Raw genomic sequence first — 25,330 nt, 5'->3', positions numbered from 1 at the left:
TGATTGTTGGAAACAAAAACGAAGATGATTTTTCAGTTTCTGAAAATATATTTGAAAAACATTCATTTTACAGTATGAAACAATGAATAAATACACATTTGACATCAACCATACAAATACAACATTTTCTGCAGTTACATATATCTATTTGGATGTTTATCATAATAAATGTTTTCAGCACAATACAAACCACAACACTTAAAGGTCTCTACAGCAGCAATACTCAACCGTCACTCATGGTTCATTTCACTGCTGCTGTAGTTTTAGGCACTTTTTTTCTTGTCGTACACAAACACCTAAAATCTGAAGAACTACACGTTAATTGGCAACTGCAGTCACGTTAATAAAGTGTGGTACTTGTTATGTCAGCAGTACAATCAGTCACCTTCCATTCACTTACAATGGGAGCACAGAGATCACAGCAACTGTAATACATATAATTATAATCTCTTTGGATTAGATTTTAGCCATTCAGACACGAGAACGTAAAAACTCCTGAGAACGGAAAGATGCGTCAACTAGACAGGAATAAATTCCAGTGCAGTATTTTCTTTTTTTCAAATATAAAAACATCTCTGGTTAATGACATTCAAATTAAAAACATCACATTTACTATAAATAGATCAAGACTCCTTTCCTTACAGCGGAACAGTTGAAGTGTATATCGGCGCAGTCTGAACTCGGCTAGCCACACGAGTGTACTAATATTTTCTATTCATAAAATAAATATGAATGTGGCTGGATTATTGTTGAACATACAAGTATTGAACAAACATAAATTGAAGGTTATGATCTTTCCACCAACAATCTAGTGTCAGTCTCATGGCTAAAATCACTTCAATGTCAGTGGGCTTAAAAAGGCATTTACTAAATCAACAGTTTGGTTCCTTGTAATTCATAAGTACTAAACCGACTGGGTAGTCGTGAGAAATGTGCAGGAGACGAGTCTTCCACAAACATCACAGCGTATGTTTAATTTAAATAGTTTAAGAACACTAGGACGTATTAAAATAAAAGCACAATTAACGTGCTCCTCAAAACACCTCTAACATAGAGTTCACGAACGCATCAGCAACGCCACACGTACAAAAAGACATTCAGAGAGACGTACTTAAATATGAGTAAACAAGTTATCCTTCATAAACAGTGAGCGACTTGAGCCGACTGAAAATATATAGTATCAGAAGTATTTGTTTCAAGACCAGTTTATGAAGCGGTCGCTCCACCACCCAAACGGGGCCGATTACTCCACCCACACACACTCCGAGGCGACCTAGCCTTGCTGCACCAGCTTGCGGTAGTGTGGCATAACCTTACTCTCGGGTAGGTAGAGGCCCATCTCCAAGGCAACCAGCACCGGGAACTCCAACGGAATCAACTCCCGTCTGTTGATGCGGAAACGCTCCTCCAGCTTCTGCTCGTCCGCGCGGAGAAAACAGAGGAAGAGTTTAAAGGAAAGCACGAAATGTGTCGATCATAAACACTGAAATAAATATTAAAGTATCTGTTGGATGCGCCGACAGGTTTATTTTGTCCATAGCGACAGCCACTGGAGGTGACTTTTTATTATATGACGATATTTTGATGAGATTTGTTTTGTAACTTTTACAAACAGATTCCGATGACTTTTTAACCTTTTTACATACTTTGGAGACATTAGACCGAGATTCTTCGCGATGTATTATTTATAATTACTTTTTCAACATGCTATAGCGTGAACCTTTGACAAAAATGTACGACATTGTTATTACTTTTTTGACAAACTATAATGAAAAAATATATACACAATACTATGAAATGGGGATTTTTACAATATGCTATACTATTTTTTCATATTACACTGACTTTTCAAAATGCTAAATTTGTACTGTTTTATGAAGATTTAATAATAATTGACTTGTCACACAATACTTTTTGACATGCTTTATTAATAGACGTTTCTGGCGAAAAACGTGAATTAATACGGTTATTTGAAGTAAAGGTTTTAACGGCAAAATGAAATAGATATAAGGGGGAATTACAATCTGTTGAACTTGTTTTTGTTTTTAAGGCACTGGAATCAGATCAGTACTCGTATCAGCTGATGAGAAGGTTCCCACTCTGGGGATCAATACGAATGTATTCTTTCACATCGAGTCCACGTGCTCCGGAGACTTTACTCACATCAATGAGCTGCTTGACTTCTGGCTTCCGCAGATCGCTGCTGATCTTGGCGGCCAGCAGCACGCACGCAGCAGCCACCAACTTCCGGTTCTGCTTGTTGAGGCAGCCCTGCAGCACCAGCTTCTCAAAGTAAACAAAAGCCATCGCTATGGTGACCGGCTGGAGACCGCAGTCGTCGCTCATGGCCCGCATCTCCCGCTTCAGGCTAGTTGAAGGCAAGGGAAAGGTCACTGACCGATTAGTTTTAGAAGAAAGAGTTTGAACCAGATGAAATGTGATGAGGTCCAAAAGGCTCCAGGAGGACATTGTGAAACTCCAAAGGGGATCTGTACCTTCTTATCTTGCTCAGCGTGAGCTTGATGTGAGGAAACTTCTCCTTGAAAGTCTCATTCATGTCCTTCTTCAGGTCAGATGGTTTCACGTACTCGACGACAGTCGTCTGAAGAGATGGAAAAACAACGCCAGCATTTCAGTAGAGGAGTGGCTCGTGTCAGCATGAATTACAGCAGCAATCGAGTTTTACAGTTCTGCTTTTTCGTGGGTACGGACTGTTTCACACACACTCTCGTGCTCGAGGTTACAGTCTTGTGATGGGATCTACTGCAGTGAAATCATGTGACTTTTAAGACTGAATGCTCAAGGACCTCTCATCGTTGAAGTGCCTCACACGGTCTCCAAAAAACAAACATGTATTGCCTAATTGATACCGCCATTGATTGACTGCTGACTCACTCCTCTAACCAGGCCCCCCAACCGTGGGGGAACCAGCTTGCTCAGCTGTATTGCGTTGGCCTTTCAGCTCACAGCTGACTGAAATACCAAAATAAGAAATTTCAACATGTACAATACAAATAGTAAACATGTGTGAATGTCTCCTGACAGCCAATTATCAAACAGTTTATAACTAAAATTACTGCCTACAATAGACAGGAGAAAAAGTCTGAATCCAACTTTTTGGGTATTTTTTGAGGAAACTGCATTCAGCACTTTAAAAAACTGCAGAGACCATGTTGTTTCAGTTGTCGTCCAACTTTGTATTGAATTATTTTAAATTTAAAGACGCAAGATGTAATGTCCTATCCTCCTTACTTTCTCAGTCTGCAGTCTCTTTCATGCACACACATACTTGAAAAATAGCAGAAAACAAACCGGTTTGCCCATACCTACCAGGAGCACATTACTGCAATCCTTTACCCCATTACAAAAAACTAACTCAAACAAAATTGCTTACTGGAGAAATGTGACTTTATCCAGACTTGTTGACGTCATGTAAATGTAGCGAGTAAAAAGAAGAAACTCACCACGTATGATGCAAAGATCAGAACCCTCTTGTGTCTCCCACACGGCCACTGAGGGTCACTGAGTAGGTTAGGATTGTATTCTACCACCTCCTCTGTAGCTGGAAAACACATAAAAGACAGTGTGCTATAACATCTGGTTGTTCAACAGTGAAGAAGCAGATTTGTGACCGTTGGTCCTCATCTGAGACATACAAGGGTCTTGAGCCACGCTGCTGTTCAGGCGAGCCGGGGTGAAGTTCCTCTGCCCGTTGCCACGGAAACGGGAGTGTGGGGTCTGAGCTGGGCAGTTCTCTGGTGCGCCGCCGCTCTTCTGTCTCACCAAGGCATTGGTTGGGTAAAGGAACTGAGCGTACGACACCGTCTGACGGGCGAAAAGGAAACCGTCAGCAACCTTTCGAATCAAGCGGGAGTTTCTGAGAAATGAGAGTATCTCGGGTCTTATTTACCTTGCTGCAGTCTCCAAGCTCCACGCCTTCAAGGGAAGGAAGCAGGTCTGCAGCCACCACAGAAGACAACCTCTGTCTCTGTGCTTCCAGCTTCGGGTCACTGTTCAGAAAGAGCCACATGTGTGTCATTCTCACCACACTCAGTCACACTGCCCTCTCCTGACAACGATGGTGACAAATCACTCAGGAGGATGATGAAAACATGAAAGCGATGGGTGGGTGGGTGCACTCTGCTTGGGATGGTGCTCTCTTTGTACCTGAGGTGCGCACTCTCTCCATAGGGCAGCACTGAGAAAGCAGCATATAGCGACCGCTTGGCACAAATCAGCACGATCCTGCAGGGCACAGCAAGTTAAGGCAGACAAAGATGGCGTGTCAGTCGACAAGCAACAGCTACAGTCAGGGCGACTCTCCCCATGATAGTCCTTGAGCTACAGTGGCTACGAAACCAGTCAGACTTCTATGTTGATCAGAATTACTACCAACGCTGAACCGCTATCAAAACCTACATGAAGCTCAAAGTGGAGGAAGAAAAACTCTCTTTTCTTACCATTACATCCATAACATCCAGAGATAAGTCATTTTGATGCTCGATTAATTGTCATTTTAAAAGCAAAAACACAAAACAAAATCAACGCTACAGCTTCCGTTAAGTTCCAAATGTCAAAAGACTATTTTCTTCTTTCATAATGAACTTAAAATATTAAACGTATGGCTGGCTGGCCGGCCAAAACAAGTCACTTTGCACTCTAGGAAACTGTGACAGAAATGTTTCACTACTTTCTGATAAAACAAGACCAAACTGTCAATTAATTAATTGAGAAAACATTTCCAGAATCCTTAACGGCCTTTATAACCATCTGGATGAAATAATATTATCTGCTGCACAATAAAATACATTCTCAAGTTGAGACTGTATCTCTTAATCAAAATAGCAACATATATGGCACATGCCTGGTCTTTTCTACTATTTTTGTAAAACATAGGCTCAATATTAACGCATCTCAACTCAATGTTTTGTTTCAGTATCAATTAATGTGTCATTTATTCTCTCGATTAATCAATTAGTGTCAGTGTCTCGTTCAATGCAGTGCGATGAATGGAAACCCGAACAGAAGCTGCAGCCAGTGGTTGTGGTTCCAATGCTGAAATGTTATGCCTATATTTGGGCTCAAAGGTCATGTAAACACACGGGGCATAAACCGAGGCTCCAAGCTGGACTGCCGAACATCAACAAACACAGTTTACCGTCACTAGAACTCTTATGTTCTGCTGAATGTGTAAACAAATCACTCACAGCCTACTTACAACAACTGAACACAACTTCAACTTCAGCCGCTCACAAAACACCAGTCAGCAGAGCCTGGGTCTCAGATAACGATAACGCAAGTCTCACAAGGGACGATACAGCAACACACACATCTACTTGAGTCAATAAGCTTAGCTCCATAACCAAGACAGCTTTGCTTCAGCCTAGTCAGGAACACGCCTCAAGCAGAAAGTGAGACTTGGGGGGGTCATTTAGGATTGCTGAGTCATCGTTTTGCACAGAGCAGAAAATACACGACACGTATTCATGCATGTGGGCATGGGATGTTAGTTAAGTGGAGGGGAAATGTAAACAATGAATAAAAAACACATAGTATGGTAAGCGGTAATAAAAATGATGGTTTTATGTGTGATCGAAAATATTTCAGAAAATAAATCCAAAACAAATACCACACACACACACACACTCTTTAGTCCCATCAGGTATAAGGTGCTATAATTCTACTCGACACCTCTTTTGGTTTTGGCAAAAATTCCAACGGTGATTAAATGTACCGTCGCCACGCAGCAGCTGCACTGCTAATATTCCTCTGCAGGCCAAACTAACTGTTTGTGCCAGAGTTAAGCAGCTTATTACAATACTAGCATGAGTATAACACTGCTTGAGAGCTGAATGCATATGTCAGACGACAAAATAAAGCAGCCTTTGATTTTTTTAACATTATTCTGACAGGAAACTTTCTATCACACACACACACACACACAGACACATACACACGCGTAAATGCATGTGTTAATATAAATTGGAGACTCACCTACATCCCCTGGTATCGTATTGTCTCATACTCTTGATGAAGTGGACTTTCTTTGGCACCTTGGGTCCAGGAGAACCAGAGACATTCCTCAACCTGAGTACCATAACAGATGGTCAAGAAAAAAACACTCACAGGAACTTCAACCGATCTGGCTCAATGTGTCATGTAAATATCGTTAGCATCATAGATTCTGAGTTGAAGCTAAAGAAGATGGTCAAGATCTATAAAAAAGGGTCTTTTCTCTCAACAAGAACCCACATCATAAACCTGACATGAGTCATCTCCTATTTCGAAGCAGGCTAGTGACTATGAAGTATGTCAAGAAACATCGGAGAACACAGTGAAAAGAACCTAGCATCTTCCATCTATACATCCTATATTATGTATTCATATGTTATAGGTTAGAGCAGAGAATACTGGAACTGTACTCAGGCTACATGGACACAGGAGAATGAAAGTGACTTCCTGTCTTTATATCTGCTGGTTATATTTCATGCGGAAGTAAGCAACTTGGACGGTTCTAAAGGCCCGTGTTGAGACCCCGACCACCGATACACTCACCGTGAATCCAGAGAATTACCGGTCGGGACCGGGCTAATAGCGGCGGCCGTTGACCTGACACGGGAGCAGGGCTGGTGTCCGGTGGTAACCGGAGACAGAGGGGTGTCCAGGGTGAGCGTCTCGGCCCCACTACCAACCTCCAAAAATACATCGTTGGCCCCCACAGCGGACGCCCCGGCAGGTCCCGGGGACATTGCTGCAGAAGGTCGGGTTGGACTGACCACCATCCCGGGGGAAATGAAGGACGAGCCACTTCCGGCATTGGCGGGTTCAGTCACCTGGACGACTGGTTCCTGGCTAACCGCCGGCAGGGGCTCGAGCGTTGCGCCGCTGCCTCTGCTCCCGAGTCGCTGCTCCTCGGCGGCTCTGTGGTCGGCGTTTCCATCGCTCAGCTGACACTGGGGCCGTCCGTCGAGTGAGATATTAGTTAGAAATAACAACGCCGCTTGTCTCCTTCGAGAATCCTTTGCTTTCCTGCGGTGCTCTCGGTGCGTTTTCACGGGTTTGCTGCTGTTGCCGGTGGACTGCAGACCGCAGACAGCAGTCGCCATTCTAGTTTGAAATGTGGCCGTTGAACGCAAAGGCAACTGGAGACCCGTAGCACCGCTTTAGCCCCGCCCCTCTGGGCGCCGAATGGCAGCGATGGAAATTATGTATCTTGCTCGCCGTTGATTGGTTGTAGTAAAGTAGTGGGCGCTGCCCTAGAAACAAAGGAAGAATTTACTAATTTCATCATTTCAATTTGATTGCTGATTAATTAATATTTATAGGAGATTATTGATCTCAAACAGCTGTTTCATAAACAGATAATAGTACTGGAAGCAATAGCTCATTGGCTTGTTTGACACTTAATATCTCACTTAAAAAGTCTCCATAAGAGTTTCCTCTGGAAGACACATCATCTGACCTCTATTAACATCCAGTTACTCCATCAAGCCTCAAAGGTCACCTGGGCCTTATGCTGGACCCTCGCCTGAAAACAAATGTAAATCTGTAAAAGTCAATACACATTTAAACTATTATATATATATATATATATATATATATATATATATATATATTAGACTGTCTAACATGTGATGAAGACAAAGTATATTTGCACTCAATGACTTTCTAAAGAGGTTATACAGTCATGCAATAAAAACAAGGACAAAAGGCCAATAAGATCAAACAAATGGTCACATCCTGGAAATCCTGAATATGCGGTTTTGAGAACAATATTAGATTTGCAACTGCCAATCTCAAACTGTGAAAGCATGAAAGAGATTAGACTAAACGATTATGCACAAATTACAAAATATGCGATGGGTGGACAGATATGGTATTTCTCACCAAAACTATACTCTGCATTATGACCATTATGTAGAAATATGTAATTTACAGATATTATAATCAAACAGTCAAATTAATAAACGAAATGCCGAATGTTTAGTGCTTTTAGCCATGCGCATGCTCCATGGATGACAACATGATGGCATATCTATTTGTCTGTCTATACACTGTATTTTAAAGTGTCTTGTTTCGGTGTAAAGACCTTTTTTTTTAATAAGCACTTACAGCAAAAATCAGGTAAACACATTGCTATTTATTTTAGCAACAACAACATAATGAAATTGTCTTCACCTTCTCATTAATCTTTTTTTTCTTGTCTTGAACAGCAACCGTCTGGTATGATCAGTTTAAGGCGTTTTGATTCTAGCTTTGTGTTTGTGTTTTGAGGTACAGTCCCGCCACAAATTCCTGCCATAACACGCTCATTTTATGATACACCATGTGATAGTTATGTGATGGACTCAAACAGTTAGCACCATAATTTAAGCCTCTCTGGCTTTGCTTCTTCTTCTTTCTTCTTCTTCTTTTTTGTGTTTGACCACAACAGGGTTGGTAAAGATGTTCAGTGGGCTATTACTCAATTATTTTAGTGTAATCTGGGAAAACTGAGCGGACTGGACAGTGTTTACAACAAAACTGTCTATCTCAATGACACATTTCAAATTAATTTAAATGTACATGGCAGAATTCCCTCCCCCACATACACCCATACACATGCTGGTATATGAGCTCACACACATACACACAAACACACACAAACACACAAACTGCACACACACATGTCAGAATATTCCTTCTTGTGACTGCTCTATACAAAAACCAGCCTGATAAAATAAAGTACGGTATCGCTTTGTTTTACAGGACCATTAATTCTTAATAATTTCATAGGAAGGTTCCTGGAAACTGATATTTTGCACACATTCTAGGTATATAAATACCAAATAATACATTATTAAATGCAAAACTAGTGTGACCTTGACTCCACAGCAGGTCAGACAAGTGTAATGTGTTGCGTATGGTGAGTATTCAATTAATTATATATGAAGAATTAAGTTTCCAATAATTAGTGGATGATGAATAAATTATTGTGGGCTTTAAATAGAGCAGTTCTTTCATGGAAATTCCTCTGGAAATGAACTGCTCAAATTCTGTCTCTATGTTCAATTAAACTCATATCCAAGTAAAAACGTATTTCTTGGAATATTTTGAGAAAATTAAAAGGAAATTACAGATCCTGTAAAATAAAAATGTTACCACAAGTTTCACATGCCTGTACCATCAATAATATCAATGATATTCCGAATCTGCAGCTCTTTTTTTTCTCTCTACATTATTCAGACAACAAAGTGTGGACACCGTATTATTACAGACACTGCTGTCCCTCGGTAACTTCCTCTTCATTATACAGTTTAATTTACATGTAACGTAATGTCCGGTTTCCTTTGCTGTGTAAGACAGATGCAGTATGAAAATACATTTGTTGAGAGTCCTATCAGAATACATCCTGTAAATGTAAACCATCATGTAGCTTTTGATCAGTACACATTCTGAATGAAGGTGCATCATATTGGAATAATCGTGATGGCGTGTCCCAAAAACAACAGATTGCTTGTAAACACACAAATCTCTTTTTTGTTCAAGCTAACCTAAAAAAAACACACACAAAAAATGTTGTACCACAGGAATGTTGTCAATCCTACTAACAGCATAACAATGCTTAAAGCCTTGTCACAAATAATCACATTTTCAACTCTTTTTACATTCAGCATTTTCAGAGAATCCTTCAACATGAGTGAGTAGCTATTGACAATTATGTTTATGATCTTCAGAAGCCTGTGATACATTTATTGTAGATTGTGTTTAAAATTACAAGGCGAGTTCGCCGTCTTTTAAATGCCTCTCACCCTTCTACGTCTTGTTCAATGATGTTTCATTTCTAGCTGCCATAAATAATCATGCATGTTGAAGGCTCGTCTCTGTTGATGACCGCCTTGAGAGGATGCGCTGGAGCACTTTCACTGAGGAGGACTTTGGGCCTCTGATTGATAACCAGCTCCACTTCTCTGCCTACCTGTGATTCTCTCTAACTTCACTGGACAGCGGGTTTGCTGCTCACGTCAACCTCTTCCTGAACCACACCCTGACCTGAGAAATGATACAGAAACCGAAATATGCGCCATCATTACACAACATCACAGCACTTTGCCTTCGTAAAAAAAAGAGAGAAGAAAGACACCACACTCTCACACCTGTTTGTCTCCGCTGACTGGCAACGCGGAGAGCAATCAAGTCGGCGCGGAGCCGAAACAGACTGCTCAGTGAGAGTCATCCACCTGCCTTTGGATTTAAGGCAAGGTGTCCACACGGCTCGAGCTGAGTTACAGCCCCTTCCGGGCACATCACACGGTGGTCTCGTACTCCATCACTTCTTTGGGTGTGCCCAGACAGCGGTACTGAATCCTTGGCGTGACCGGGGCGGCGCTTTCGAGCACCAGGATGGTTTTACGCAGCCGGCGGTCGATGAAGTGAGCATCCCAGGCAGGGTACTTCTTCCTGGGCAGGTCTATGCGGATGACGGGCCCCTCTGTCCTGGGTGTTCGGTTGGGCACTGGGGCCTGAGCTCCCCGAAGCGGTCGTACCTGAAACACGTCTCCATCCACCCCGGACCCTTGCTCTCTTTCCGACCCTTTAGTTCTCTGAAGGGTTCTGGGGGGGCTGCTCACCACGTCAGGGGGGAGGCTGGTAGCTGGGGAGGCCAGCGTCTCCAGAGGCACCTCCTTCTCCACAATATAAGCCCACCCTGAGACCGGGCCGTCAGGGTGCAGCAGACAGTAATACACAAACATGAAGAAGGTGCCCAGAGCGTAGCTGCTGGCCACCACGCACACCATGATGACGGCGTAGAAGTCCGGGGTACGAGTGTCGCGGTACAAATACCAGGCAGCGGTGAGCGCCACGTTCTCAGCGAACACGGTCAGGCTGTAGATGAGCATCCTGCAGCGAGTGCGTCCCTCTCGAACACTGAACCAGCAGAAAACATACACGATGCCCACCATCATGTTATAGATAATCTCCTCCCATTTGGACATGCAGAAGTCCGTCTCGCCTTGAATGATCCAAAAGGTCATGATGCACCAATGGGCCATGATGAAGATGCCAAAGTAAAGCTGGAACACAGAGGCAAACAGGGCAAAGGCCAGAGTGCGAGCGCCGATGGCAAACAGGTGCCACAGAATCTGAACGATGACGGCCTTGTAGGTCATGGGTAGCTTATCGTCCCGGGAGTCCCTCAGAGCTTTCTGATAGGAGGCGACCACCCAAGAGAGGGATACCAGTGAGGCAGAAGCGGAAAGCCCTGGGGAGACAGAGGGAAGAGAGAGATGAGCCAGAGCAGTTAGACCGGATGATAATGGCCAGGGGGAAACTGTTGTACCATTTAGCACAGCAGGAATATACATGTCGCTGCTCTCTGGGAGCCTGATTGAGGCGCGTCACACGTGACTCATCGTACATGGCGTGAGCTGCAGACCTGTGATTGACTGATGCGCTGATTGGCCATTTTGGGACACTCACCCTGAAGGGGCAGCACCTGCTTGGCCTGGATCATGATGCTGAGCTGCAGCACCAGCTGAGGGGCGCTCTTCAGGAAGGACTCAAGCAGACGCAGCATGCTGATATCGGCGCTCTCAAACATCATGCGCCAGTAGTAGTGTCGGCGCTCGGGGTCTCTGTGCCAGCGGCTCTGCGCACCCAAATACAGGGCGTGGACATACCTGTGTATCAGAGCACACACAATTCAGACACATTCATCAATGTATTAAGGCAGACTTTTAGGTCTAAAAACTGTGCTTCAAAAAGTTTTATTCCAAACTCTGGGAGCTGTCAGTATTATTGCCAAAAAAGCCGTCTGCTTGCTCCTCTGGGATTCCGACGAGACGTCACGAAGCAGCTCTGCGATTTTAATTTGAGTACAGACATCGGAGGGGGTGAATGCTTGACTGCAATCTCTCTTCAAATAAAATCAGTTAGTGCTGCAGAAAAAAAGGAAAGGAATCCAATCAAATGCACTTCATCTCTTCTTCAGATTCAAGGTTAGAGGGAAACGAGAGCTCGCTATAAATCCCTTGTTGGACTCCTGAGCTTTGCTGGCATGTCGTCCCATGCCTATCTCAGCTTGTTCTGTGACCTTGTGTGACAAACACACACTGTTTTGCAGACACACAGGTTGACATGTGCACTGTGCAAACAAACTCCTGCACAAATGCACGTGACCCCTATTCCTATCATGTAAATACCCACCATGTAAATCATTACTTTTCTAACCAACTGTTAAAAAAATTTTAAAAGCTGGTTAGCTCCAAGGGTTGAGGCTATAAATGTGTCAGTAATTGCCTTAGGTAGAAGGGTCTGAGGAGCCCTTTGTCAACAAGCCCCGTGAACCACAAGAGAGTTTGCATAACCCTTTTTTTATTCCGCTTCCTGCTCCACAAAGTGCGCCTTGGGATGTAACACACTGAGAAAATGGAGCGTGTACGTGCAATAATGAGGGTCAAAGACTTAGGAGGACACACACAAAGACAGAGTTTCATCGCACACACTCAGTCTGTAACACAACCCCCATATCCCATCTCTTGTGCGCTGACATTTAATTCTGGTAGCTGGGCCAAATTGATCCCGGTTCACCTGACTAACAGTGTATCAGTGACGGCTCATTCCAGAGTTAACAGCTGAGGGTAAAACACTGAGCGATAATCCTCTTAATGTGCAGACACGCCGGTTCGAGAGCAGCGGCAGTGAACGGAGCGCACACAACAGCTTTAATGGCATTACCGGAAATTCTGTGCCGCCACAATGTTTTAATGTGCTCCTGGACACACTCACACACACATAAGTCCAAGTCTCTAGGAGGAAATAAGAAATCAATATATATTACCCAGAGGGCTGTCTAAAGAGGCAGGAAGAGAGTGACCACAAAGATAGACAGACGGAGAGATTATGAAGGCCCGCAGATAAATCAAACAAGTGATTTGCATCTGATTTCATCTGTACACACAATGTGTCCTTCTATAATGTTGCAGTATGTCTATGAAATACAACTTGTCTTTGAATATCATCACATTTAGTCTCAGCCTTCTCCCACTACAGTTTAGCCATATGCCTCCTCCTGACTGGCAGCAGTTCAAGCCTGTCAAACCCTATCAGAGCACTCTGAGCTTGAGCACTTCCTTATCATCACCACCTGAGTAGCTGACCTACAGACCTATACCAGAGGAAAGTGTACACCGGTTTGTTTTTAGTCTCAGAGAGTGCTTGATAATTAAACATGTTTGGGCTCAACTGAGAGGAACAGACTGAATCTAAAAACAGCTGAGAGATTTGAGAATATGGATTTAGCAAACATAAGAGCAGGAGCCTCAAGCTAAGAACTGAAAATACTCAGTGAAAGAGAGGCGGGTACACACTGGAAATAGGAAGCGACCCCCATTACATTTAAGAATATTAATTTCCTTCAGCTACTTCTTACCCCTAAAGACAAAGGGATTTTTTTGAATTGTTCTATATAAGGCAATTGGTGTGGATGAGTTGATGATTTTCCTGGGAGATGATTGACCTAAAAGCGCGTTAGGAGGTTGAAGAGGGGGGAGGGGGGGGCATTGGGTGGAGTCTAATTCTCCCTTTCTAAGCTGGGGACACGTCAAATAATACAGCAAGACAGTCTCCCCTGAATGATTACGTTTCATACGCGTTTAGCTTTTACAGGGAGCGTTTACACCGAGAGTGATGCGGTGCAGTGGAGAATGCATGTACACACACACACACACACACACACACACACACACACAAAGGCAGAGTGTGTAGTTTCCCCTCCTTTCAGGTCCCGTTACGTTCAGACTTACCTCCAGACCTGTGCCAGCTGAAAGATGTGAATGGTGGCCTGGAGGAGCCATATGAAGGCTCTGCAGCAGCCCCGGGCTCCTCCCCCGGTGCCCGGCCCGGGCAGCACCCCGGCCTCCGCAGAGCGGCCAGCGCCCCGCTCGCCGCTGTCCTTGGTGCTGAAGTCGCTCTCCTCCGCTACCGACGCCCCCACCACGGCGGCCGCGGCCGTGCCGCTCTCGACGGTTTCCGAGAAATCGTAGGCGAACCATCGGAAGCTCAACACTTGCACGACCACGGACGGAATGATCACAAAGACCAGAGTCAGCGCAAAGCACCAGTAGGACCTCCGGAGGTAGTAGTCCGCGGCCAGCCACAGGTCTGAGGCCCCGTCCGAGAAGAACACCAAAAGGGCGCACAGCGTCCAGCAGCAGTCCGGCAGCGAGTAGCGCTGCTCGGCTGGGCGGTGCTGCGGGGGCCGCGGGTCCGACCTGGAGGGACACTCGGGTGGGATTTCGTTTCGTAGAGAGACGGGTGCACCATCAGATTTCGCGGCCATGTTTGTTGTAGAGAAGAGTGAGTAAGAGATGGGGAAATGATGGCAGGGGGGAGGGGGGTCGCCTAGCCTGTCGGTCTGTATATGCATGCGTGTAGGAGAGAGGGAGGGGAAAGGAGGCAAGGAGGAGGAGGGCCAGGGTAGGTGAGAACGAGTGGGAGTCACCGCCGGTGCACAGCGGGGATAATGTAGGGAGATGGGATTTAATAGTTGCGACACTATAACTGCTGCGGGTCTTTTGCGATGCTTTTAGAGAGGACATTTATTACACAGCAGGTTGAAATTGTTGAATTAGAAATCATTTCGCTTTAGTTTCTGTTTTAGCCATGCTGGAAGAAGTACCTCAGATCCTTGACTTCAGCAAACTTACAGTAAAGTACAGTAAGTATAAGTAAAACACAAAGAAATACTGCAAGGAACCACCCAGCATTCAAAATACAGTTCAGTAAACGTAAACCAGCAGCTAAATTAAATAAGTTCATATAATATGAATAAGTCAAATGTACAACAGAATAATGGTCTCTGTGACAGGTATATAACTGTTAGATGCTCTTGTATCAGTGTGAATGTTACTGTAGCTGGTTGAAGTGGAGCAACTTTGACCTTAGGTCAGGGCCCCTCAAAAGGGTCACAGCCAGGATATAGTAAATCATATAGGTTGTAATAGTCACTGGGGTAGGAGGAAAAAAATCCACAAATGTTATACTTTGAAACTTTTCTCTTTGCTTTAATGTGAGATTTGGGTAATTTCCCCTCTTTGGGCCTTACAAGAAAAATGTAAATAAATCCAGATGAGAAGTTCAGAGTAATCCCTTTGGGCTAAATGTACACGGTCCAACTACTGGTTTTATCTTTAACAATACACAATAAAATAAAAAGGCATATGATGTATGAATATATATTTCTTATCTGTAAATAACTAGTAACTTGTTATTTTAACTTAAATCTTAGAGGCCTTTGTGTCTCACCATCATTCTGAGGTGGACCAGCTGATCTGATTCTCTCTTCACTGGCTTCAAGCCCACAATCTGATTAGTTTCTTTCCTGCTTTCGCCACCTCCTGAGCTGGGACTGAACACCCCCCTGTGTGCTTGGATCCTGCCACAGGTGGTCAGGCAGACACACACCTCAAACCCCTCACCCTGAACACAGGATCCCCAGGGTTGCGTCCTCAGCCCAACACCATCATCAAGTTTGCGGATGACACAGTGGTGGTGGGCCTGATCTCCGACAACGGCGAGAAGGCCTACCTGGAGGAAGTTGCTGATCTGTCACTCTGGTGCCAGGACAACAGCCTCATCATGAATGTCACCAAAATTAAGGAGCTGATTGTGGACTTACAACAGAGGACGTACTCACCACTGGGGATTAACTACTGTGCTGGGTGGAGAAGGCAGGCAGCGCCTCTACCACCTCAGGCAGCTGAGGAAATTTAATGACAGGAAGCATCACAGCCTGGTTTGCAACTGCTCCGCTCAGGACAGGAAGGCTCAGGATCATGAAGGATCCTCACCACCCCAACAACAGACTGTTTCAGCTGCTGCGGTCAGGCAGGCGCCTCGTAGTCACGCTGCAAGAACAGAGAGACTGAGACGGAGTTTCTTTCCTCAGGCCATCAGGACTGTGAACTCCGACCTCACCAGGACCCTCTTAGGCACACACACACACTTACTGTAAATATTGTGTTGTTTTATTGTAAATAGTGTTTCCTGCTGAGCATTGCCACTTTCATTTCACTGCACACCCTGTGTGTGTATGTGACAAATAAAACATCTTGAATCTTGAATTCCTCTTGCTGGGCTCCTTCCGCTCTTTAACAACCTCCGCTGCTGGTAAGCCGAGCCAACTCCTCGGACTCCGGTGACTTGGGTTGAGGCTGTCCTTTCTGCCAACAGGAAACACTACAGTTGCACTTTAAGCTTGTGGAGGCTCTATTGGAAATATTGATCCGCCCTCTGTGTCCAGTACTCTAGCAACTTCAGCTATTGGCACTGAAGAAAACACAATTTAAAGTTGATTTGTTTATAGTTCAGCCAAACAAATAAGAAAAAACATTGGATTATCCAGCATTCTTTTTTTCAAAATGAACATTAAACACATTTCACACTTTGTAAAACACAAATTAAGGAAAAAACAAGACAAAAATAATCAAAATGTACTAAAATTTAATCATTCATAAAAGCATCTGTGAGAGAAATATTAGTTGTTTAGTACAATATATTTTCAGCCTCAAGACACAAATCAGAACACACCATTTCCCCCATCAGTCTATAAAATACTAATTTCCTTAGCTTTATTATGCAAAAATGGAAGTGGAATATATTATGGGAAATATGGAAAGCTTGCAGCTCAATAAAAACCAAAGTCACTTAGGAAAGATGTTATCTCATCAATACACATCCTTGAAAGAAGGCGTGAGTAACTTTTGGACAATGATGCATCTTTGTTTACACCGTTAGTGCAGAAATGTATGAAAAGGTCAACATTTCACAAGATTTTTTGCAAACGTATTGTCACAATATGCCAAAGATTGATGTTACTTTTAATAAAACATTTTAGTTCCCATATATGGATTTAAACTCATGGTCTCTTTTACACTAATATTTCAGAAAGAAAGATACCCTGGAGAAGAAGAAGAAAACAAATAAAACAGAGTTGTCATTAGGCTGACTATACAAAAACAAAAAGGTGAATTTCTTCGCTGCTTAAAAGCAGAGAAGGGCATCTTGAGAGTATGTGCCGTCTCCTGCCATTTCGGGATGGTGAAGTATCCGTCTGCCTTTTTCAAAATGCTCTGGAGAGGACTTGGAATGCTGGCACGATCCACTGGGAAACCGTTAATCATTAAGAGTTTCTGAAAGCAAGACAAAAAACATAATGTCAGTAGATATTAAGCATTGTGAACGCCATGCCGAGAAATCAGAACGTCAGTTTGGAGCAGACGCCTCAAACTATAATGACCTGGGAGCCACTGGCCAGGTCCTTCCTCCCCAGGACATTAACCAATCACTCCCCTGCACATCCCTTAATTTGTCACTTTCAACCTTACATTACAGTTTAAAGTAGTTATGTTTGCCTGTGCACTTTATTTGATATTCTACTGGAAATGTTTAAATTCTTGCAGTGTTTATTGTTTAACATTATTGTCCAATGGGGCGCCACCAACCAGGACAAATTCCTTGCATGGGAAAACATACTCTGCAATAAAAAGATTCAGATTCTCTTGAACACGTCGGTGGCCAGAAGTAACCATCAAGGGCTCCGGTCTCTCTCAAGTGACAACGCACTAACGGAGCAGACTGGTATGAGATGATGGATTCATCATTATGTTAAACAGGATAGGTTCATAATTATTCTGTGTTAAAACACCAGTCAGGTGCGAACATTGAAACCGGTTTTACTCGCTGTAACCGTTGCTCCCGTTCCAACTGCAGGGCTTGATGGTTGACATAAAAAGAAAAAAAAAGGTAAGGCAGACGTGCGCCATTATTTTATTTTACATTTGTTGCATTAATGATAGTTGATGACTGCTGGGGAAAAAAACTGAAATGGAACCAGACAACACTGCTGTGTTTCTCACGTGCCAGCAGCCATTCATTTGACTGAGTTGTGTTTGCGACAATAGAAAGTGGAAGGTTTTGACCAGTGACCGATAAAGCTTTCAATCTTCAGGTCAAATTTCTATAGGCCGACGTATTATTTACTAAAAATGGCAACCATGTTTTAAATCTGGCTACAACTTTTGAAGTGTTGCGCCATGATGCGAGCATTAAAACATCTTTTTCTAATCCACAGTCATCTCACTGTGCTAAAACAGAGGAAAGTTGATCTTTAGACGAGATGCTATGACCACATCAGATTTACAGAGAAAAGTAGTTCATCTAACAAGTTACCTTGAAAAACGATGAACCAAAGTTACATGATCAGTTTTAAAAAGGAAGTGTGGTTAAATTGTAGAAGTTTACACGCCATGACCGTCACTATGATGAATTACATTTTTTAACCAAGCAATAAGTCTCGAGATTGATTTACATTTTAAAGTGAAACAGCTGTATAACAATGATTTACAATCACAAATCTGGGGAAACTAAAAAAACACCATGACATGCTTTGGGAAACAGTGGCTGGTAATGATAAGTCCAATCAGTACCGTACCATAAGTACAGCGCAGTATTTGTAGAAAACTGGCCAGAACCTGAAGTTAGTTTATTTATTTACAGTTACAACATTCCAACACCAGGTGGCCCCACAACATTTATGAAAGACTATAAACCACTATGAATAATAAAATTAAATAAAAAGATGAAGCACTAAAAGTTTTTTTTTTTACACGAATAGCTTTCAGTGACTCGGTTTACACGGATGTTAGCTGCAGGTTCTTTCATCAGCACATGTGAAAACACATCTTGTTCACCTGAAAAGATTTATTTAATGAGTGATTGTTGTTACATCGTCATCAGTGATGCTTTAAAGCACATTTACCAAATGTATCCGTTACTGCAGCACAATACTTGCGTGCCGTCAAAATCGATTAAGATTCTAAAAAAGACCGCAATAAACATCTAAACGTTGTATGCTCAGCCCCAGCTCAGAGGGCTCATGGCTGAAACACATTTAGATTAAACACCCACTCACCTGGCCTGGAGCTGCTGTGGGAGAGCATTTTAGAGCAGTGTGCAATTCGACTTCTTTTTAGGCTTCTTTTCCATCGGCGTTTTCCGGTTGATCTGTCTCACCAGATCATAGAAAATCTAAAACAAGAGAAAGTGCTTTGGTCCCAACATTTCAGCGAAAAGCTAGAAGGCCAACCAGCTGGTTCCTGGTTGGCGACAAACCGCAACGAGCAGAGCGAACTGTGTACGAGACGAGGAGCGTCAGCCAATGCATTTTGAGAATATCAAAGATGCATGTTTGTACAGTTCAATAAAGAAATGTATTCTTCATAAAAAAATAGTTGCTGCCCCATTACCCAGCAAGATGATTGACCGTCTTTGAAACTCGCACTAGTGTCTGATCAAAAACAAACGCATATCCTCATCATTTGAGAGTTTTCCCGCTGTACCGAACCATTCATAAACACAGAATCAAAGATACTTCTGTGGACCGTTACACCCCCCAACAGTGGCAGTACTTACCTCATTAACATTGATCTTTGATTTAGCTGAAGACTCTAAAAAGGCACAGTTGTTCCACTGGCGGGCCAGATTCTGACCCTGCTCCTTTCCAACCACACGCTCGTCCTCCAGGTCACATTTGTTTCCCACCAGGATCATCGGAACCTGATTAATGGAAATGTTAAACGGTTTGAGCCTTCAGGCAATATCACACTGCGTACAGCATTTCCTTTTTTACACGGCCAAAATAGGCATGAGTCACTTCGTTTATGATCTTATATACACAGAAGAAAAATATTTTGTGAGCCTTGAACCAAGTAACACAAGACCAATCAAGTAACAAGATATGAAAAAATAAACCACTCGGCATGCTGCACGTCATCTCTAAAATCAAGAGATGAGGAGACCAAGACTGGAAGTGGCAGATAGTGTCCAACAGCTCTGACATTTAGACCCCGTCACAAAGTTTCTACCCCCCCCCTTTGCTGTGCGCTCTCTCCCACAGAGCCGACTCTACCGAGGGAGTGATGAGGCCGAGAGGCGGCAGCCAGATTATACAGAGAAACACTGATAAAGGTTAACACTGAGGAGGTGCCTTAGAAATGATGTCACCTGTACTACAATAAGATGAACACTAATGCTTTCAGAGGAAAACAATGAGTTTACAAAGTTACGTTCTTTAATTCCTATTATCTTTTCTCTTGTGTCATCTGGTTTACATTCTATATTTATTTTATATAAAATATGATTTAAATGCAATTATTGTCGAAGATCTTTTTTTCTTGAAATTTAGAGGAAATATGCTCATATTTTAAAGCAGAATTAACCAACAATTGGATTATCTAATTAAGATGTCAAACTGACAATCTTCACCTTTTTATTAATTAATCAAATAGGTTATTGTTCAAGCAAAAATGCTCAACAGTTTATGCTCTCAGCTTCTCAAATGTTTTTTTTGACTTTCCACATCCTGCATTATAGTAATTTATAAACAGACGGAAAACTGTAGTGTTTTAATGTGACGCAACAGAATTGCCATGTTTACCATCTCTGTTATTAAAAGACAATCACCCAACATAATTGACCACAATATCAGTGTAAAAGACAACAGTGTGGTAAAAATAAATAAAAGTATGTGTTAAAAGAGCATGTACAACACTCACATCCTCGGTGTCCTTTACTCGCAGGATCTGTTCCCGCAGGTCCTGGAGGTCATTAAATGTTGACTGCGCAGTTATGGAGTACACCAAAGCAAAACCTTGGCCATTCTTCATGTACAGGTCCCTCATGGCCGTGAACTGCTCCTGCAGATCAAAAACAGAGGGGAGGAGCCATCAGCAGCACGTTCACTTATCTTCCATCTTCATCTGGCGCCTGTCTGACTTACTGTTCCAGCCGTGTCTAGGATTTCAAGCATACATTGCTGCCCGTCGACCTCCACTTGCTGTTGGAGAAAGAAGGAAATAAAACGTGCACATTTTTCTTATAAGAAACCTTGAGGCATTTCAACAGCAAACCACAGAGCTGCATTGGGATCAGTGTTTCTGAGCCGACCTTTCTGTACGAGTCTTCTATTGTTGGGTCGTACTTCTCCACAAAAATTCCTTGCACAAATTGGACCGTCTGAAATGGACAAATGGAATGGGGGAAAAAAAAAGTCAGGACAGTATATTATTAATAATGAAAAACTGGCACTGGCAGATCTATTTCCCACAAAAATAAAAACATTACAATTCATCAACATAAATGTCCACTCCACTTTAATTTCTTAGCAAGACTACTTTACATTTGTGACGTTGCACTCCGGCGAGGTCGGAAGTCTTTTATTTATCGTCAATGCTGCAGCAGACATTACTCACCAGTGCTGATTTTCCCACGCCACCTGATCCCAGCACCACAAGCTTGTACTCGCGCATGGTGGGCAACTTCACAAGGGTCTGTGGAGGAACGGCGTCAAATAAACAGCGCCGCTTACTAAATGGATCCACGTTTAAGTACATTCAGAGCAACTTAAAACCAGATTCAAATTCCTTGCACATGAAAACATACTTGGCGAGTAAAGCCGATTCTGTTAGCAATCAGAATCTGAATGACGAAGCTTATGCGAGAGTGAGCGCCGTGTCAGAACACTGCCTCCAACAAGAAAACACCACTGACATCAGGAGAATAAAACGCAGACTGTCTGCCAAAAAAACGAGCTCTCTTTCCCACCCACTACCACGGGACTGCAGGCGTCGCCTCGACAAAAAACATCAAAGAAATGCTCCTCAACTCGAGAGATTCTGATGGTTGTGTCGAGTAGCAACTAATAATAAGTATATGCCTTTAGTCAAAACTTGCTATTTAGTAAATAAATAGATCCTGAAATGTCAGTGTCGGAACATAAGAGTTCCAGTGCCGCAAATAATTCATCTCATTATCATACGGTGGAGAAAGGCCACAGACGATGACCCGTCAACGCCATGAGCCGCAGACAGTTCAGAGAAGAAAAGGCCGAGAAAATATGAAGTCAGAAGAACTCTGGCATGGAAATGTTTCAAGTGAAGACATTTCTTCTTAAAACAATCTGTTTCCATCGAGGGAACTTTGCAGCTGCTGCTAATATTGATTGAGTCATAAACCACTTGAGTAATACAGAAGTCACACAACTTTAACTTGTGCGCTTTGCTTTCTTGTTTGACCGACACTGAGAAAGTCACAAATCTAACACTAATCAAACAGTTCATCGTTGTGAGTTTAATTTGCAAACATTTCAGATTAATTCAGAGGCAGCATTAGCAGATCCGGCCAATTTGCTGTGTACTTTGACAGATTTGACTTAAGAGGAGAATTTCCATCTCAAAGTGAACTTTAATCAAAGGAATTTAGATTTTAAAACAAACAAAAATGTGTACCGAGTGTGGTGAAAGTTTTAAAGTATTGGTTTTTGCAAATTAATTTATATTCTGAAACGCAAATGCAATTTTCATTTGATGTACAAAATGTCTATGAGGGGGTGATGCACAATAAAATCTAATTTTCTAACATCTTTGAATCTACTTATCATACTAGGTTTGTTGGATATTTGCCAAACATTGAGAAACAATACAAAAAACACTCTGTTTCACTTGACCGGCATTTGCAATTCTAACTAGGACGAATGAAGCATCCCCAGAAACCCACATTGAGACCGGCACACAAGGCACTCTACAAAGAGCCATTGTCATGACCCTCTACTCAAGAACACCATACAAACAGAAAATGGAGATCAGAGGGTGCAAGCATGACCACTGCACTGAAATCATTACCATGGCAAAGGGGGCTGCACCTAGGGTGACAGCACCGTGTGCCTGATGCATGTGTTCACCGAAACAGTTTCTGTGAACAACTCTGTTTAAAATGAAAATGTATGTGGGTGTCACAAAACTTGCTTTTAAGCCCTGGCATCAGATAAGAAAGCTCAGCCTTCCCACGATTAGATACGAGCCTGGAAGCAAACATTTCAAGTATTGAACACTTGAGCTGACAACCTTCACCAAACCTACTCAAACATTTGCGGGTTTTCGTCGATGAAAGTGTCTCATTGGTGCCAACAGCTAAGTTCACTTTATCCCACATTCCTGATAATGAAGTGAAATGTAAACAGCCCAGTTTTCAAAATGGATACCAAAGACTATTTTGCTCCAAATCTGTGCAGGGAACCAAAAAGCACATTAATGCTGTGAAAACATCTTTAACCTACTGTGTACACAGCTAGAGCAGATGATAACTGCCTCAACATCTGGGGGGGGGAGGGGCAGATCAAGAGTATTGGTTGGGAGCCAGAAGACAAGACTATACCGATGACATTTAGACAGGAACCTGACCCTGAATTAAACAAAATATTAAGTGTGTATAGCCTTGACGAAACTGGATTAATTCAAAACCAAACTGAATTGTTTACTCTGTGCTTATAAAGAGAAAGGCATCTGCTGTGCAGTGTTTGCTCGCTCATCTAGCGCTAGTGTTCTGATGCTGCTGCTGTTCTGGGATGACTTTAAGTGCTGCGTGGGTCCACTTTATGACCGGGTGTTGAGTTGTAACATAAACAAAAAAGTATTCCACGAGAAACCTGTTGCTGATGCACATACAAACAGTAACAAAATACATGATTGTCTAAAACATTCATTACAAGGCTGGGTGGACTTCTACAAAAATATTTCTAACCGGGCTACTCTTCAGTTCAGTGTCAAGGGTCCAGAGGGGTCCATCGATTTTAACTTTACCAGAGCAGAAGAGCACAAACACGCTTTTGATTAATTAAATGAAAGTTGTTTTGAAAAAACGCCGCGTTTTTGTTAAACGAGAAACTAAAGTGCTAAATCGGCAATGAAAACAGTGATCTAACAGTGATCTAACAGGACCTTATTTCTGTGACAACTCAGTAAACGTTGGTTGGTTTCTGGAGGAAGGGTGTGGCTGAGAGTCTCAACGCAGCAGAACGACACCGTAAAAAACGACCAGCCAAAGCGTTAAATCAAGTATTGATGGCTCAACACACCGTAAATAAGAACTTAACTTAGAGCGGAACAAGTAGTTTAAAAAAGTATATTTATTATCAGAATATTAGCATTCGGATAGCAACGTTTGACAAATGCGAGCTAACATACCCGTTAGCTCACGGAGAGGAAAGACGAGCTTGTGCAGCACAAACACTTAACTAATGCTGCCTTGTGACTGAAATCAAACGCAAGCTCCCGGTTTGACGTTGTTCACGCCTGACACACAATGAACTCCATTTTAAGACCCAACGTTAATGGTCAACATACATGTTTAGCCAACACTGTTAGCTAGCCAGTTAGCATTAAACTGAACTCAAAACTAGTTTTCATTAATCTCACTCGTGATTGAGTTGAGCTTTTGCTTACGCGTGGATACAGCGCTACACATCTGAAAGGGAATAAGATGCAACCGGACATGAAGCTAATTGAACCACAAACAGTTCGTCTCGATAGCTCGTCCGCTAACTCGTCGTTAGCTGGTGTTAGCCTGGAAGCTAAAGCTACTTCTCGTTTAGCTGCAGCGGAGCGTGTTGGTGGCTCATCGGAAACAGTAACAATTTAGGAACGGATCAATAAACCAAACGGGTCACAGAACTTGATAATTAGCTAATGCAGGTACTGATGGACCTTCACGAGACACTCACCGTGTTCCGCCGTGTATGCGCTCTCTCACGGTGTGAATGTGCCAAAGTACGGAAGCGTCGGAGCAGAGGCTGCTGATTGGACGAGGATCAGCCAATCACAGCTGTCCAGGCTAAGGCACAATTTAAACCTCTTCAGTTCAATCAGAATTAGAATTGGAATTAGAATCGGAATTGGAATCAGAATTAGAATTAAGGAATTGGAATCGGAATCAGAATAATGTATTGCCAAGTATGTTGGACATTCAAGGAATTTGATTTGGCATAACATTGGACAATAAGACAAATAATACAAATAAACACAGTGCAAGTCATGGGTTTTATTTATAGCATATTTCATAAACGTAGAATGTAGACTTAATGTGCTTTACAATTATGAACAAAGAGCAAATAATTATGATATGAACATATAAGATAGGAATGTATGACAATAAAATTAACTGATTAATTACTTATTCCAGTTATAGTGAGGATATGCTGTAAATTCTTTCATTCATAAGTTCTCTTCAGGAAAATTAGAGTATCTTAACAGTCCCATTAAAGATGATTAGTGTGGTGCAAAGCATGGGGACTGTTAGCAGTGTGTGCCAGCTATATCAGTTGGTCCATTATAGACAACTATTGTTTATTGTTTCAGGGCCCTTTCATTTTCTGGTCCATACATTTGGCTTGCTTTGCCTTTTCTTGTTTTTTGTTGTTCTTGTTTTCGTGTGAATCCCTGGAATACTAACACTCATT

The 25,330-nt window shown here is 42.6% G+C and overlaps 3 protein-coding genes across 4 annotated transcripts; all 3 read right to left on the bottom strand.

Annotated features, from left to right (window-relative positions):
* Positions 1-25: 25 nt before the first annotated feature.
* cables2a (Cdk5 and Abl enzyme substrate 2a) lies at positions 26-7,175 on the bottom strand. The gene is made up of 9 exons (XM_056422499.1): positions 6,556-7,175; positions 5,995-6,087; positions 4,168-4,245; positions 3,911-4,010; positions 3,657-3,825; positions 3,465-3,562; positions 2,496-2,602; positions 2,164-2,368; positions 26-1,414 (listed from the first exon to the last, which is right to left on the bottom strand). The coding sequence occupies exons 1-9, from the start codon at positions 7,104-7,106 to the stop codon at positions 1,274-1,276; spliced, it is 1,542 nt and encodes a 513-aa protein (XP_056278474.1). The 5' UTR covers positions 7,107-7,175; the 3' UTR covers positions 26-1,273.
* Positions 7,176-7,222: 47 nt separating this feature from the next.
* On the bottom strand, positions 7,223-14,325 carry xkr7a (XK related 7a). Of its 2 annotated transcripts, XR_008832782.1 has the most exons (5): positions 13,785-14,325; positions 11,461-11,660; positions 9,959-11,242; positions 7,416-7,528; positions 7,223-7,256 (listed from the first exon to the last, which is right to left on the bottom strand). XR_008832782.1 is itself a non-coding variant. In XM_056422498.1 (3 exons), the coding sequence occupies exons 1-3, from the start codon at positions 14,318-14,320 to the stop codon at positions 10,287-10,289; spliced, it is 1,692 nt and encodes a 563-aa protein (XP_056278473.1). In that variant the 5' UTR covers positions 14,321-14,325; the 3' UTR covers positions 8,121-10,286. The 2 variants fall into 2 exon arrangements, 1 of the variants encoding a protein (XP_056278473.1); XM_056422498.1 differs by lacking the exons at positions 7,223-7,256; positions 7,416-7,528 and having other exon boundaries at positions 8,121-11,242.
* Positions 14,326-16,462: 2,137 nt separating this feature from the next.
* LOC130199451 (ras-related protein Rap-1b) lies at positions 16,463-24,617 on the bottom strand. The gene is made up of 8 exons (XM_056422941.1): positions 24,596-24,617; positions 21,291-21,368; positions 20,986-21,054; positions 20,819-20,875; positions 20,595-20,735; positions 19,453-19,596; positions 18,953-19,068; positions 16,463-17,171 (listed from the first exon to the last, which is right to left on the bottom strand). Exons 2-7 carry the CDS (start codon positions 21,345-21,347, stop codon positions 18,982-18,984), a joined length of 555 nt encoding a protein of 184 aa, XP_056278916.1. The 5' UTR covers positions 21,348-21,368; positions 24,596-24,617; the 3' UTR covers positions 16,463-17,171; positions 18,953-18,981.
* Positions 24,618-25,330: the final 713 nt, after the last annotated feature.

Source organism: Pseudoliparis swirei, chromosome 9, assembly GCF_029220125.1.
Source record: "Pseudoliparis swirei isolate HS2019 ecotype Mariana Trench chromosome 9, NWPU_hadal_v1, whole genome shotgun sequence".
Taxonomy (NCBI): Eukaryota; Metazoa; Chordata; class Actinopteri; order Perciformes; family Liparidae; genus Pseudoliparis; species Pseudoliparis swirei.
This window is presented reverse-complemented; position numbering and strand designations above follow the sequence as displayed.